General features: G+C 39.7%; 1 protein-coding gene across 1 annotated transcript in view; it reads right to left on the bottom strand.

Moving 5' to 3' along the window:
- Window positions 1-8232: 8232 nt before the first annotated feature.
- POMGNT1 (protein O-linked mannose N-acetylglucosaminyltransferase 1 (beta 1,2-)) overlaps window positions 8233-15027 on the bottom strand; it is a 36143-nt gene continuing 29348 nt past the window's right edge. Inside the window, exons 20-22 of the mRNA XM_081948314.1 lie at window positions 14827-14962; window positions 14085-14194; window positions 8233-12948 (exon numbers count right to left, since the gene is read on the bottom strand). Coding sequence (XP_081804440.1) covers window positions 12867-12948; window positions 14085-14194; window positions 14827-14962 — 328 coding nt within the window. The 3' untranslated portion in view covers window positions 8233-12866. The remainder of the gene's footprint in view (window positions 12949-14084; window positions 14195-14826; window positions 14963-15027) is intronic.

Raw genomic sequence — 15027 nt, 5'->3', positions numbered from 1 at the left:
AATCATCTTTGTTGATCTTCTCTGCACTCTTTCTAGAGTCTCCACATCTTTTTTACATCGTGGCGACCAGAACTGAATGCAGTATTCCAAGTGTGACCTTACCAAGGCATTATAAAGTGGTATTAACACTTCATGTGATCTTGATTCTATCCCTCTGTTTATGTAGCCTAGAACTGTGTTGGCTTTTTTGGCAGCTGCTGCACACTGCTGGCTCATATTTAAATGGTTGTCCAACAAAGCAACAAAGCAACAAAGGTTCTTACTTTGTGCAGTGTAAAATGTGTTCCCACTAAATAAGGATGGCAGTGAAGCCCAAGTATGTTAAGCATACTGTATTACAACTTGTTTTATATTAAGTAGGTTCCTTTAAAAACACTAATGGACTTCCTCACAAAATAAAGGGTTATAAATCTTAGTATTAATCAGACAATCTTTTCAACATGCATTGATATACAGTACACAGGGCAACTATGGAGAAAAACCATATGGATATTTGCAATTTCACAATACTGAGGATCCATTTTCACCAATGACTTGACCATAATCTCACTTATGAAAGGTGAACATGACCCCATAGTCTTCTTCTGTAACCTACAACGTGATTCTAGCCATGGACAATGTATTTACACTGGCCAAAGGATTGAAGAGATACAACAATCTTGTATTTTGTGTACATTCGAGGCTTGGTTGCTTAGCTAGCTGCTATTAATTTCTCCAGCTTACTATTATATTTCTAAGCTAGAAGTGGTAGAAATAAGAGTCTCAGCCAGCTTTGAACGATAACCTATTGTGCAATGTTTCTTTAAGGTATTCAGAAAAAAATGACACACACACAAACACACACACACACACCACTGAAGATCTTTCCAGACCTTTGGATTATTTCAGCAGCACTTCATTTAAAATATGATTCTTTGAGTATGTATAAAAAAGTAATGCTATTACTCCTCCCATCAGAGTGTGGGAGGTAAGAGGTTGAACTTTGATATGGAAAGGCAAATATAAGAGGTTTAATGGAAACCTGGTGGAATGATTTATATGACTGGAGTATATTATCCAAAAGCTATGATTTGTTGAAAAGGAACAGAAGTAAAAGAAAGGGAGGAGCAGTTGCACTATTTATGAAAAATAAATAGCTTAACAGAGCATAAGAGGAGAAACAAATAAACAAATTGTTAGTGGTTGTCTATTATTGCCTGCCCCTACAAGAAAAGTTGTGGATAAATGCTTTCTGGAGCACAGAAGCATGGAATGTTAATGTCCGAAGACTTTTAATTACTCTTATATCTTTGGGGAGATAAGCTTAACCAAGTATAGGACGTCAGAGTCAGATGATAGAAAAAGGTACAAGTAGATTGGTTAGCCTTGACTCGATACTTATCAACAGGAAGTCATTATGAAGTGTATGAGGAAGTGAACCTGAGAAAAAATAGCCACCTAACCCCAAAGCCCCAGATTTTACTTTACTTATAGCACAGATAACTGACACCACGTGGCAGGGAAAACTACTGGGAAACTGAGCTGTGGATAAATGGAAACTCCTATATTTTAAAAAGACACATGCAAATCATCCTAATAAGGCAGGGGTGAGAAACCATGGCCCCTTTACAACCTACAGATTTCAAATCCCAGAATTCCTGAGCTAGGGCTGGCTCAGGAATTCTGTGAGTTGAAGTCCACAGATTATAAAGGGGCCATAGTTGCCCAGCCCTGCAATAAGCGAAGGGAATAAACGGCAGCAGAAACCGAAACACACAAAAAACTTAGCGATAAGAAAAATATAAAAGAATGTGCACAATGCAGGAAATGGAAAGAGGCTGCAGTTCAAGGGTTGTCAAAGGGCATGCTCAAAAATGTCAAGATGATGGCTGTAATGGTACAATTGAACTATTTTTTTTAATGTGCAGCACATAACAGGTAGAGCTTCCATCACGCTGTTACACAACCACCATCTTGGTTCTTTTGATTACCCCCTGCCACACTACAAAGGAAGAGTAGCACCAGCCTAGAACTGCAGAGGTACTATCGAAGGAGGGAAACCTAATTCTAACAACTGGGGCTGCTTTAGTTTTGTTTAAAAGAAGGAGAATCAATACATCAGTTGCTCAGTTAAGATTGTAACATGATGACAAATACAGAAAGCAGAGTTATGCGAGATGAAAGGCAGGAACGAAGACGCTCAGGAAAACCTCTTTGGTTGAAATGAATTGAACTCTCCGGAATCGGATGAATCGTATTTCAAGGTACTGGAGGAACTAACTGACAGTCCAGAAAACTGAGTTATGGCCTAGCAGTACGAAATTGTTGCAAAAAAGGGGGGCATATGCACCAATAGAAATCTAGAAAGTCAGTGAAAAGCCAGATTTGGAAAATAGCAAATTTTGTTCCTATCTTCAACAAGGAGAAAAAGGAAGATCCAGCAAACTGCAAGCCAATCAGTCTAACCTCACATTGATTATCTAGAGCAGGGTGAGGCAGTGTGGCCCTTTATGACCTGTGGACTTCAGCTCCCAGAATTCCTGAGCCAGCCATGCTGAATTCTGGAAGTTGAAGTCCAAGGTAATAAAGGGGCCATATTTCCTCACTTCTGATCTAGAGAAAGTGGTATCCCATTCATTGGGAAAGTTCACATATCAACATTCCCTCTGGCAATAACCATTTAAACCAAACTCCTTTATTATATAACTTCTTTGATAAGGAGGAATACTTCCTCCTCTTATCTCTTATTTTTTTCGGAATTTGCTTAAGAATGGTAATTTCTTTGTCTTTATATTTGAGTGGTCCCCCCCTTTGGGCCCCTAGAAACTCATCCCTCATGGTCTTCCTAAGAAATTTAACATGTACTTCCTTGGAACATTATATGTTCTGGCATATGATGAGTTAATCCTGTAAACCAGATCCATATCCCACCACAACTGTTCTTTATCTCTCTTAATATATTCTGCTAAGATTGTACTCATAATATCCTTAAGATCTTCATCTTCTGTCTCTGATAGGTTCTGGAATCTGAGAAAAAAGGACATTCTTTCAAGTTCTATCTTTACCATGAAATTTTCCAATTCTCTATTCCCCTTCTGGACTGCCTTAAACTCCTCCCCCAGCCCAACTACACCCTCCTCCAGCACCCCGATTCTTTGTTCATTTTCTGTTGTTTGTTGCTGTACACCTCTGAGCTGTTCTTTAAAATCTGCCATCTCTTTTTTCAACTCATTTTGTCCCTTCATAAGAGCCTGGAACATTTGGGTAACAGAAAAATCTTTTGATCTCTTTCCAGTCCCTTCTTGTTGTAAAAATGATGGAATTTTTGTCTGTTGAGTCATTAGGCTGGATGTAGAAGTGGGTGCCAAGGCTGCCTTGCCTGAAGGTGGTTTTCTGGGCCCCATTTGTCTGAGTTCAGAGATGAGTATAAATCTTTTGTAAAAGAAATGGTGTCTGTGGAGCGTGCAGCCGGGTGAGTCCGAGAAGACAGGCAAATCCAAAAGTGAAAGTTAATCCTCAATCACAGTTCCAAGCCAAAAAGTCACAAAAAAAGAGAATCAAATAATCCAAATCCTGAAAGACCACATAACAGGAGAAGCTCCAGGAGTCCTTCAGGGGGGAGTAGTAATATAAAGCCAGAAATTTCTTCCAAGGTAGTTTTAAAAGGGAAATTTCATTTATAAGTGCGAAGAAGAAGGTGGAAGCAGGCCATCTTGGCTCCCCCTTTCACAGGGGACCAGGGAGCAGAACATCAAAAGTTTCCATAAAGTTTTTAAAACAGCTCAGCAATCACCTCTTGCAGTTGTGATATAAATCTTTCTCACATAGTTAGTACAAGTGACTAATTCAACTTTTACTCTCTCTCTCTCCATTCCGAGATTGAGAGATAGTCCAAGTGCCGCTTTACCCAAGGGGGGTGAAAGAATCCCCCTCCAACCTTCCAACTTCAAATAGATTGAATCCACAAACTTACAAAAGGCTGCTGCTCATCAGTTAACGAGGATTAAAGAGATTGGAGCAAACTTCTCACCTCCAGCACTTCAGCTGCAACTTCTAATTAATTACTTCCTTCCGGAAGGTGCATTCAGCGAAGGTGCAGGCAGCTGACTGCTGCACTATGCATCCCCCTTGCTCCCCGGCTCCTGAGGTGAGGCTCGAAACCCTTCCCCCACAGCTGCCGGCGATTCCGGGGGTTCCAGCAAGCCGCCTTACGGCAGGTGGTCCCTCCAAGACCGCCTGTACTCCTAAAAGGAGCCCGCCAGAGAGACGAACAGCGGACGCCCAGCGTCCGTTGCCTTCGGAAACTGGAAGCCGTCTTCAAATAAAATCTCAATACTATCACGTGGTCACTAAAGTTTCCCAATGTAAGAGCCACTACCTATTTTCTAGCACCAGTTACTATTGGCTGAAAAATCAATGACTTGTCTGTTAAAAAAATTACAATTTTAGCCACTAGATCTCATCTGTGACCAATATAATATCACCTGGAGCTTTCCAAGAATTAAACTTGGAAGTAGTAATAGTAGTAGTGATAAACCTCACAGTAAATTCTGGATACCCCTGTAAGAATACTTATTTGCAATTGATAATTATAGACGTTAAATATATTGTTATGAGTTTCCCTTTAGCCTCAGAAATAGGGTCTGTGGCAGAGGTGGTGACCAGTTCAGCAGGTCCTGACCAGTTCTGGAGAACCAGTAGTGGAAGTTTTGAGTAGTTCGGAGAACCAGTAAATACCACCTCTGACTGTCCCCACCTCCATGTATTCTCTGCAGCTCGAGTCTCAGCTGATAGGGAGGAAATAGGGAGGAGATTTTGCAGTATCCTTCCCCTGCCACACCCACCAAGCTATGCCACGCCCACCAAGCCATGCCATGCCCACTAAGCCACACTCATAGAACCGGTACTAAATTTTTTTGAATCCCACCACTGGTCTGTGGCCCTTTCAAAACCTTAGGCTTGCTTAGGTCTGTAGTTCCCTGCAGGCTTGTTGTCCAACTGTCATGGATAATCTTTCTGAGGATGAAGGTTACCTAAAATGTGGTGAGTATCCTATTACCCTACATAAGTTGAATCAAATTTATACTTTGTTAAACGTTCTTAACAGTCACTCTATCTTTTCTGAGAATCCTCTTCCCACATCCCATCTTTTTCCTACAAAGTTTCATCTCTCAGTAAAAATATATTAAGACTTACAAAGATAATGTGTTTTAACTTTGATCTTATAGTTCATTAGTCTGTAGTTTCTGACTGTTGTGTTTAAGTCAGGGGTGTCCAAACATGGCTGGCTGGGGAATTCTGGGAGTTGAAGTCCACAAGTTTTAAAGTTCCCAAGTTTGGACACCCCTGGTTTAAGTAAACTCTGCATTTATGTTAACACCAAATACAAACCATCTGAATCATTTCCATCAAATATTCCAGATGGCAACTAATAAGATAGATTACACTGTTGAATTCCACAGGGGGAGAATTAAGGATTACAGAACACTCCTCATTCACTCTGCAAAAAAGGTCAACTAATAGGAATTACAAGCATTGTACCTTTATCATATTTAATATGGTAACAACCATCTTATCCAGACATCAACTGTGCCCTTACCTGTTCTGTCCTAATGCCATTAATTTACAAGCTGATGTATTCCTACTTCTCTCTTTCACCTGCTAGTGCTATTGACTTTTCATATCGATTTGCATAGGTTACAGTTTAATGCTACAGTGCTGGGAATGGAAAATATTAGTAAAAGGATATCCTTTTCCTATCGGTACTACGGTATGAAACCGATGGATGTACAGAGTGAGTTGCCTAATCTAACTAAATTGCCTTAGATTAGGCAACTCATACACATAATAAAACTTATTAAATTCCAGTGAAACCAGAGTTGGAAAATAAGGACAGATCGAAGGAAGCACTTTTTTACACAGAGGATATTCAACGTGCAAAATATGTTGTCATGGCTCTATAGATAGCCATCAGTTTCAACTTTCAAAGGAAAGTAACAGATTCATGGAGGTTATGAGGCATGAATGTTCATGGACAATGGCTTTAAGGCATGATGATTTCATATTACCTCCCTTATTATAGACTGCTTCTCTGACTCAGTTGCTTATGGACAGAAGTGGGAAGCTTGCTTATGCCCAATGAACGATTTTAATATGTTGTACATTCATTTCACTATGCAGTTCTATGACTCTTCGAGGATCATGGTTACCTTTGGTCTATGCTAGCTTACAACTGACCAAGAGTCAAAGGAACATTTAAATGTTTCTTTGAAAGGCACATAAAAGCACCTGGGTTTGCATCATGTCTCAACTAAAATTTCGTTTTTCTGCCAGATCAGATAATCTGCTAGATTGTTGGGCCCTTTATGGTGGAAAAGTCCAGAATATTGCTTGAAACCACAAAGACTGAAGTGTTATTTCAAATATTCAGAACCCTATTAAGATCTAATCTTTAGTCCCTTTATTTTAATACAATTTTGTTTTTTTAATATTTTCTGCAATTGTTTTAAGGTAGACTAGGAGGCAGCTTTGGAACTGCATTACAAGGGAGAATGTATATATTTTAATAGAGATGCAATATCATCAGTCAGTCAAAGCTGCAAGAAAGGATTCACTTTGGCAAACATGCCAAATCAACCATGTACAGATGGACATACATGCTGTTCATTACTTTAATACAATAAAACACGTAATGCATTTTCTCTTCAGATATTTATTTAATGGAAATTTACTTTTCAACAATACGTGACATGCAAAGCCGCTAATGACACTTTTTTGTTGGCTGTCAATTCTGTGCTGTCAATTCAAACTAGGCTTCTATCTTTCAAGTTTTAAAGGACATCTGTGCTTTAAACACTTGTTTTAATGTACCTGATTGGATAACAGGGTTTTGAATGGAACAATATGCTTGTGCCAAATTACTATAGTAGATGCATGTGTGGAGTTTAGTGGAATAAATGTATACAACACTAAAAGGAACACACTTTTTCAGTTATTAATGTTTATCATGCCCCTTTCTAGGGGCTGCCCTTTATTTGAGCAGGCACATAGCATTTTATTTGTTTGTCTCTTACCTAGATGAGTCCACATACGTTTTTGATTCAGCTCACCTTATTTATATTTCTTTATATTTCCAAGGGGCTAAAATGCATGTGTGCTCAAAAGCAGCTTGCTCCTTTGAAGCTTACAGTATGGAGAGCTGGGGACCTCTAGTGGTTCTATATAATAGTTCTTTTATTTGCCACTAAAGAGCAAGGTGAAATGTCTGGCAGGGGGAAAGATGAAAAAACATAGGGGCAGGCCCACTTTGAATAAAGTTATTGATGTTATGTACCTGATTGGACTAAGTACAGGCAGTTCTTGGCTTATGACCTCAATTGAGGCCGAAATTTCTGTGGCTAAGTGAGAGAGTTTCAGTGAATTTGCCGCATTTTACGATCGTTCTTGCCTCAGCTGTTAAATGAATCCCTGCAGTTTTTAAGTTACTAACACGGTTGTTAAGTGAATCTGGCTTTCCCATATGACTTTGCTTGTCAGGACTCAAAAGGTGATCCCACGACCCTGCAACCATCATTTGCCAAGCATCTGAATTTTGATCACATGCAACGGTTGTTAAGTGTGAAAAACTATTTAAAAAACTAAGTCACCTTTTTCAGTGCTGTTGTAACTTTGAATGGTCACTAAATGTGTTAGATATTTGCTTTAACTACAGTGGTTTCCACCAAGGTCCTCTGTTCCAGCGGGAACAGAGGTTTAATCCTATTGGTCGAAGGGTCTGACAGCTCCCTATAAAAGGGCTGCTGTCAGACTCAACCTTCGCTGGATTGTTCTCACTTGTTGTAAGAGCTGTTGTTACCATTAGCGTGTGTGTGCCTATCCTTTAACCGATCTAACAAAATGAACTGCTGTAAGTCGAGGATTACCTGTACAAGTTTTGACTGATCGCAGAAAGAAAGGTGCTATATAAAATGAGTGAATACACAACAGGAATCTGACAAAATAACACTACAGCAGTATTCTGAAGAGTTGGTTTCCTGCAAAAGCAGTAATATCCTTTTTTTTAACTCCCTGTAGAATAATATATTGAGATGCTTATTCTACCTGTACTGTTTGCAGATGATTAATTTTGAAAACTTCTGTAAATCCAGGACAGAATTTGTTATTTGTGCCTTTTAAGGACCTGCGAAGATAAGTGGAGAAACACAACACTTTCGTCAAAGTTGCTCAGGATAAAATGACAATCTATGCCACAGCTACTAAAAAAGGACAGCCTTTATTTGCAAGGAAAAGACATCACCATGCATAGAGATGTAAAAGACAGAAGATGCAACAATTCTGCCATCTTTATTTTTTGGAAAACACAGGCACATGAGATACCAAAAAGCAGCCAGCCCAGTTTCACTCAACCTCTCTTCCCTCCCTGACTGCATGCAAGAAGAGATGCGTCCTTTCCCACAAACCAGGAGCACTCAGGCCACAAAGGTATACTTTGCTTAAGGTGAAGAACAGAAAGGGCGAAATAAAGGAGAGAGGGAGAGAGAAACGGAAAGGGAGAAGGGGAAAGAGAGAGAGAGATTGAGAGATATCAACAATAGAAAAAAGGGTAGCAAGAGTCAATCTAGCCAAGATGGAATCTATTCAGAGGACCATAACACCAGTTTTGATGTTGCAAGTATGGAGTCAAGCATAATTGTATGCCGAATGGGGGAAGATTGGACCTGCATTCTGATAAGTAGCTTAGGCCAGAGGTGGTATTCTACCGTTTCGGATTTGTTCGCCTGAACCGGTAGTGGAAATCGCGGATGGCCCTGCCCACCCACCCCGGCTCTACGGCATCCCATTTAGGTCATTTTTTGCCAAAAGCGCATGCACGGAAGGCACGCTCACATTTGCAAACTGGTAGGGAAGGTAAGTGAATACCACAGCTGGCTTAGGCCAGAAGTTCTTATTCAAAATAACAATCAATCCAGCACTATCTGAATGTATACCATTGTTTTAGGCATGCCTGAAAACTGTTGGTTGTTTTGCAATAGTTCAAATTTAAACAAAATCTCAAAAAGGACAATCATTTGGTTATTTCACTCTCTCCATACACACCTCAATTGTTTTAAGGAGCTAATAATTATTGTCACGTAGACTCACATGAAATTGATTTCATTGCTTTTATATTATTCCGCCTCTAAGAATAGCTAGCCCAGAACGAGTGTATAAGCATAAGGAAATAGTTGGAGAGAGAATTCAATGCTCATTTTCTGCATAGCGTAGTCTGTAAAGAATGGCACTAGAAATGTCAGATCCCCTAGATTTATCTGTTGCTTGATGAGAACAAAAATCTCATTTTAACCAAGGAGATGAATACTGTTCTTTTTTCTCCAAAACCTACATTGATATAACATAAGCATCAGATGTAAACATCTTCAGGGAATTTTACAAAGATGCATTTTTGGTAAGAAAAAGAACAATTCTAAGACCTTTTAAAAAAACAATTAGACAAAAGGAAAATGAAATCAGCATAAACATATTCCTGCCATTTTCTGCCCCTGCTTAACAGGGGCAAATAATTTTCTTTACTACAAGTATCTTCTAGGTCTTGTCACTCCAACTGCCTTTTGATGAATGAAGAGCCAGGCATTTATGGATCTCTAGACTTTTGCCTTCAAGGCTGAACTGGCTTTGATGAGAATAGTGATCATCTCTAGCATTTTATTGCCCCTTCCCTTTCCAAACATACCAAAAACTGTTTAATAAAGTTCTCATAAATGTTGCATCAAAGTAACCTTCCATTCCATATTTCATTTCATCAACGTCAAGTTTCTACAATTGGCTAGACAAGACAAAAGCTGGCCCCATAAAACAATATGGTTCTGTCTTAACAAAGTAAACTTGCATCACTGTATAGAAAATGCAGTTCTGAAAGAGACGGACCTTGGACGTTGTAAGGGCCTCCACCACTCTAATTGAGGCATTATACAAAGTGAGCAGGGTTTCCAGGTTTGCAATAATGGCCTTTCTGCTATAAAATTGCAATAGAGGGAAGTGACATGTGCTCTTCTCTACCAAGGATTTAAGGAATTTAAGGAACTTTTAAGGTAGGGAGAACACAACACATTAATGATTAGCACTAGCCAGAAGTCTGTCCATGAATCCCCCCCTTCCACAAATGTAGCCTAGTCTATCTTTCAAAATCAAGGATTTTGAAGACCCCAATATTAAATCTGAATTTACATCTACAAATAGAAATGGGCCATGCCACCTTCCCTACCGGTTTGCAAATGTGAGTGCGTGGTCAGCCTTCCGCGCATGCACTTTTGGTAAAAAAAAAAGGGCCTAAATGGGATGTCATGCGGGGGGGGGGGGATACCGGTGATTTCCACTACTGGTTTGGGTGAACTGGTCTGAACCAGTAGAATACCACCTCTGGGCCACGCATTGATTGATATTCACTTGGTAACAAATCTCTTGCTTCTCCTGCCCCCCAAAAATAGCCTTTAGGAGTCTCTATCTCTTTAGCCTGATATGGAATCTCTATCCCCAGTATTAAGGGTTGAACCACCATATAAATCAAGGAACTGGATTGTTTTCATCAGTCCCAGTGGTCAAATAAATAAGGGGGGGGGACACAGGATGCTTCTAAAAGGTGTAAATTCAAGTTGTTGAGTCCTCAGCCCCGAATCTAGAAGTTACTCCCTATTAACAGAACCAGCTACTTAATATTCTCAGCTTTGGGAGACTACATGAATCCAAATTCTACACCAAGTTCCACAAAATGGCCAATGTGCTTGTGGCTCCAGAATGAGAACTATTTCATACGCCTGCATTTGCACGGAACTTTTTTTTCCTGATGCCCATTTGCATACTTTGATGACATCTGAATGACATCCCTATCAGGAATCTTAGTAAGTTACATCTCTTCTGTGTTTAGGAAAAGCCATTTCTCCTTCTTCACATAACAGGGCAGGAAATGAAGTCAAGGCAGAGCAAAAACAGCACTGCTGTACTCTCCACACTGGAGTTCACATTCATCCTGCAAATGGAAGACCACCATCTGTACTCAAGACTGATAGCGCCAAGAGGACCACAATTTTTGTCGGCAGAGATCCTCGCATGAACTATCCATTACTTTGCCAATGAAAACTGTAGGGACACAGCAGACAGATGACCTTTGTAAATATCATGTTTAGGACAGTGTTGGGTCATACGTTCTACTTGAGGTCTCACTCAAGCACAGAAACCCTTGGGCTCTAGAATAAGTAGGAGCCTGAGTGTCAAGGAGAACCATGTGTTAGCTAACCAATCCAAAACAAGTAGTTTTCAAGCTGCCTTATGGACAGGAAAAGGTATTTGCTCTTTAACTCATACTGGTATCAGACAAGTTTGGAGAACAGTGAGGAAAAAGAGGAAAACACAAGGAGGTAACTCAACAAAATGAAGGAAAGGTGGCCTCAAACTAGAATCTAGTTGTTCCCTTGAGGGGAATGCTCATTTCCTTTTCCCTTAATCTATTCATGGTGTGAATATTTTGAAAGTCACATTTGAGACCTAAAACGTTCCCTCTTCTCCATAAGGCACAGGATATCCAAGAGGAAACCATGATTTCCTCTTTATCCCCGAATTGCTTCTTCCTCTGTCTCCCCACACCCTTCCACCTCTGATTATCTATCTAGGAGAGCCCCCTGTTGCCCTTTCTTAGGACTTAGTATCAAAATCTTCCTCGGTGCATACAAGTCCCTTTGGATTTTCCTTTGGGGGCAAAATATTTTAGTACCTGCACCTCATATTTAACAGGAGTGGGTCTCAGGTTATATCACAGGAGGGAGAGCAAGTGGAGTCTCAATTAGTCATAGAAAGACCCTATGATGGCTGGCTACTTCTGGGTTTGGTTTCCAGAAACCTACAGACCAGCCTCACTCAGAAGTAAGATTTAATCTGACCCATTTACTATTTCTGCACCCTGATATACTAAAGCTTCCCAGGCCAGCACATGCTTGCTCAAGGCACTTTTCTTCTTTACTGCTGCTTAGCTCTTTCTGCAGGCATTTTATGGAAATAATGAAACCATGTAGCCTGTATCTTTTCAGATATTTCAACCAAGACCAACTGCCTTAGCTGAATCCAGGCAGATCCACAGGGAACCTAGAACCCATAGCTTTGAAAGGGACCACCTTTCACTGCCATCTCTGCCCAATGGGAGGAGAGGTTGAGAGGGGGAAAAAAAGGAAATTCTGAGCCTGAATGATCAGGACATTCAATACACAGCAAACACATGCAGTTCTTTTGCAGCTTGCATCCTTTGATCACGAAGCCAAGGCCACAAAACTCTTCTTTGTACGCATGTGAACCACTGGCCATAAAGTCACTAGCCAGGCAGTGGTATGTGGGTTTAAGGTATGGCCCCATATGCTTTCCAGGAACAATTCCCATCATTATAACTCACCTCAAAAAACAGCAGAAATATAAAGCAAGAAAACAAGCCTTTAGAAGGTGGCTGACCACTGCAGCAAACTAATAAATTAAAAAAAATTATATATCCTCAGGTAACAACGTGGAAAGAGCTTCTAAAGGGACTCAATCCCTTTCAAACAGCTCCCTCAGGCCTAACCCCAATTTGGGGAAATAGTGGCCCACAATTAGTAAAGCATCAATATTAAAAATGAGACAACTGCATTGTTTCGCTGGCTTAGAAAAATATTAAAGGTGCCTGTCCTTCCAAGGCAATTTGTCCACTCTCAGCAGCAACCTGAGGATGAGGGATGGGGAGAGCTCCCTTTGGCTTGTCCTACTTCTCCAGACTTCCAGAGAAAAACCGGTCCCAGAGAGTTCTAAGTGTTCCTCTGCCCTCCTATTCTGCAGGCTATGAAGGCAATATGGTCAACGCTCCATGATCTGCTTCATGTTTGTTCTGCTCCTGCTGCCTCATCCTTGGGTGGGGGTTCCATGTAGATTGGGGTCACTGAAGGAGGTTTTTTGAATCTAAGGAAAAAGGAAATTGAAAACTCGAATTACCAGTAGAGAAAAGGAGGTGGAAAGCTTAGATTCAACAGGATGAACAACAAAATGTATAAAACTGTCTTGAGGGGCAAAGTATTACAGTTTTCTAACTCAGTGCTTTCTAGAAGCAACAAGTCTCAACTTTAGAATGTGAAGATATCAGTCAATGACTGGGGTTAAGGGAAATGCAAGCTGGATAAAGTGAACTGCAATATATACATCTAACCTAGTGCTATCTGATTTGTACCAGTCTTCCATAATGTACAACAAAGGATCCAATGCTTTTACACGAATACTGAATATGGAATATTTTGCATGTCCAAAATGCAGGTTATCTTTCAGCTTTGGTCCCTTCCTGCTTATCTTTTCATAGTTGCTCTATTCTCTATTACGGTTCACTGAAAAGCAAGGGTGCAAAATTTATGCTGGCCCAAGGTTCACACCTGGCTTTTAAACAATATAGCACTTAGACTTATATACCACTTCACAGTGCTTTACAGCCCTCTCTAAATAGTTTTCAGAGTCAGCATATGGCCCCCAACAATCTGGGACCTCATTTTATTGACCTTAAAAGGATGGAAACCAGGTCAACTTTAAGCCGTTGAAGACTGGGCACTGCTTTCCAAAATGTAAAAGGTGAGACTTGGACAACAGTTGATTTTATGAAATGTACATGTAAATGTAATTAAAAATTATTTTAATATGATTGCTGTCCTGCTGGGAATTTAACAATTTCTTCCTTCCACGTGTTAAAAACTGCAATTTAAGAATAACTTCTGAAAGCCTCTGGAACTACACCCATGGGTTACAAAGGCTGATGTAGTCCCATTAGTGCTTCTTGCTCTAAAGTTCTACACAATGTCCATTTCATTAAAGAATTAAATAAGGACCTACTTGCAGCAGAGCTAAGCAATGGATGGAAGCTAATTACACATAACAAGAGATGTCTCCATGACTCCCTTTGGAAAAAAAAATCATTTGATCTGCCATTTTGTTTCAGAACAACATGTGTAAAAGACAAGGTGCCTAGCCAAATAATCTGGCCATAAGAGTCGGATGGGAAAAAGAAAAGTTTGATACAACAATTAAGTCTAACTTGACCCACAAAGATGACTTACGAATATGGAGAGGCAGGGACTCCTACAACCAAGAAGTGATTTTTTTTCCTAAAGAGCCGCCATAGTCCTTTATGATTCCCCCGGACATCCAGATCCCAAATGTGGAGGCACTAAAAGAACAAGTTATAAGTGTCTGACAGGAAGACTGAATGAATCATGTCACTAAAGATTCAAAATCTAAACCAGCTGAGTGTTTTTAAGCAGCTTTCAGTGCTGGTTTGTAGTATGGTGCAGCCTAAATTTGAGCAGGAATTCCTTTTCAACCTTATCACAGGCAAGGCAAGAAGTAAAGTTAGAAGTTAGAGAAGTTTTAATAGTGGGTTTTTTTTAATCCTGTTATCTTTTTGCCAGTTATTAAATTAAGAATTCCTACAAAATGTATTAGATTTGTACTTAGCAACAGCTACTAGAATACTCTATACATTTAATGGAAAGTACAAATAATTTGTCCTGTAAAAGAATGGTAAATTAAGTTATGGGTGTATGAATCAATGTTAAGTTCATTTGCTCCTAACATAAACTTTTAAAAGTTTCCTTTTTTTAAATCATTAAAATTTCCAAGTCAGACAGAAGTTATTGCTTTTTAATTAGCTTATAATGCATAAGTTAAATCATACTGTCTAAAGCAGGTAATGACTATATAACAATGACACGTATATTGATTTATTTTAATACTTTTTTCAACTTGCATATCAATATAAGATATTTTAATAAATAGGCTGTCTGTCTGTCTGAAAAATACCTTGGCAAGCTGAGTCCAAGTAGTGAAATCTGCCTCCTGTTCCATCTTTATGTACATTATGTAGGTTTTTCCTTCTGTGTCTGGGACAAAAGAATCCTCACAAGGATTTTTGCTATGATCTAGAACTTCAGCCTCACTGAAGAAATGGGTGAAAATAAGAAGATCAGAGAGGGCAAGTAGACAGTAAAGTCCATAATATTA

This window comes from Natrix helvetica (genome assembly GCF_964273705.1).
Source record: "Natrix helvetica genome assembly, chromosome: 3".
Lineage (NCBI taxonomy): Eukaryota > Metazoa > Chordata > Lepidosauria > Squamata > Natricidae > Natrix > Natrix helvetica.
This window is presented reverse-complemented; position numbering and strand designations above follow the sequence as displayed.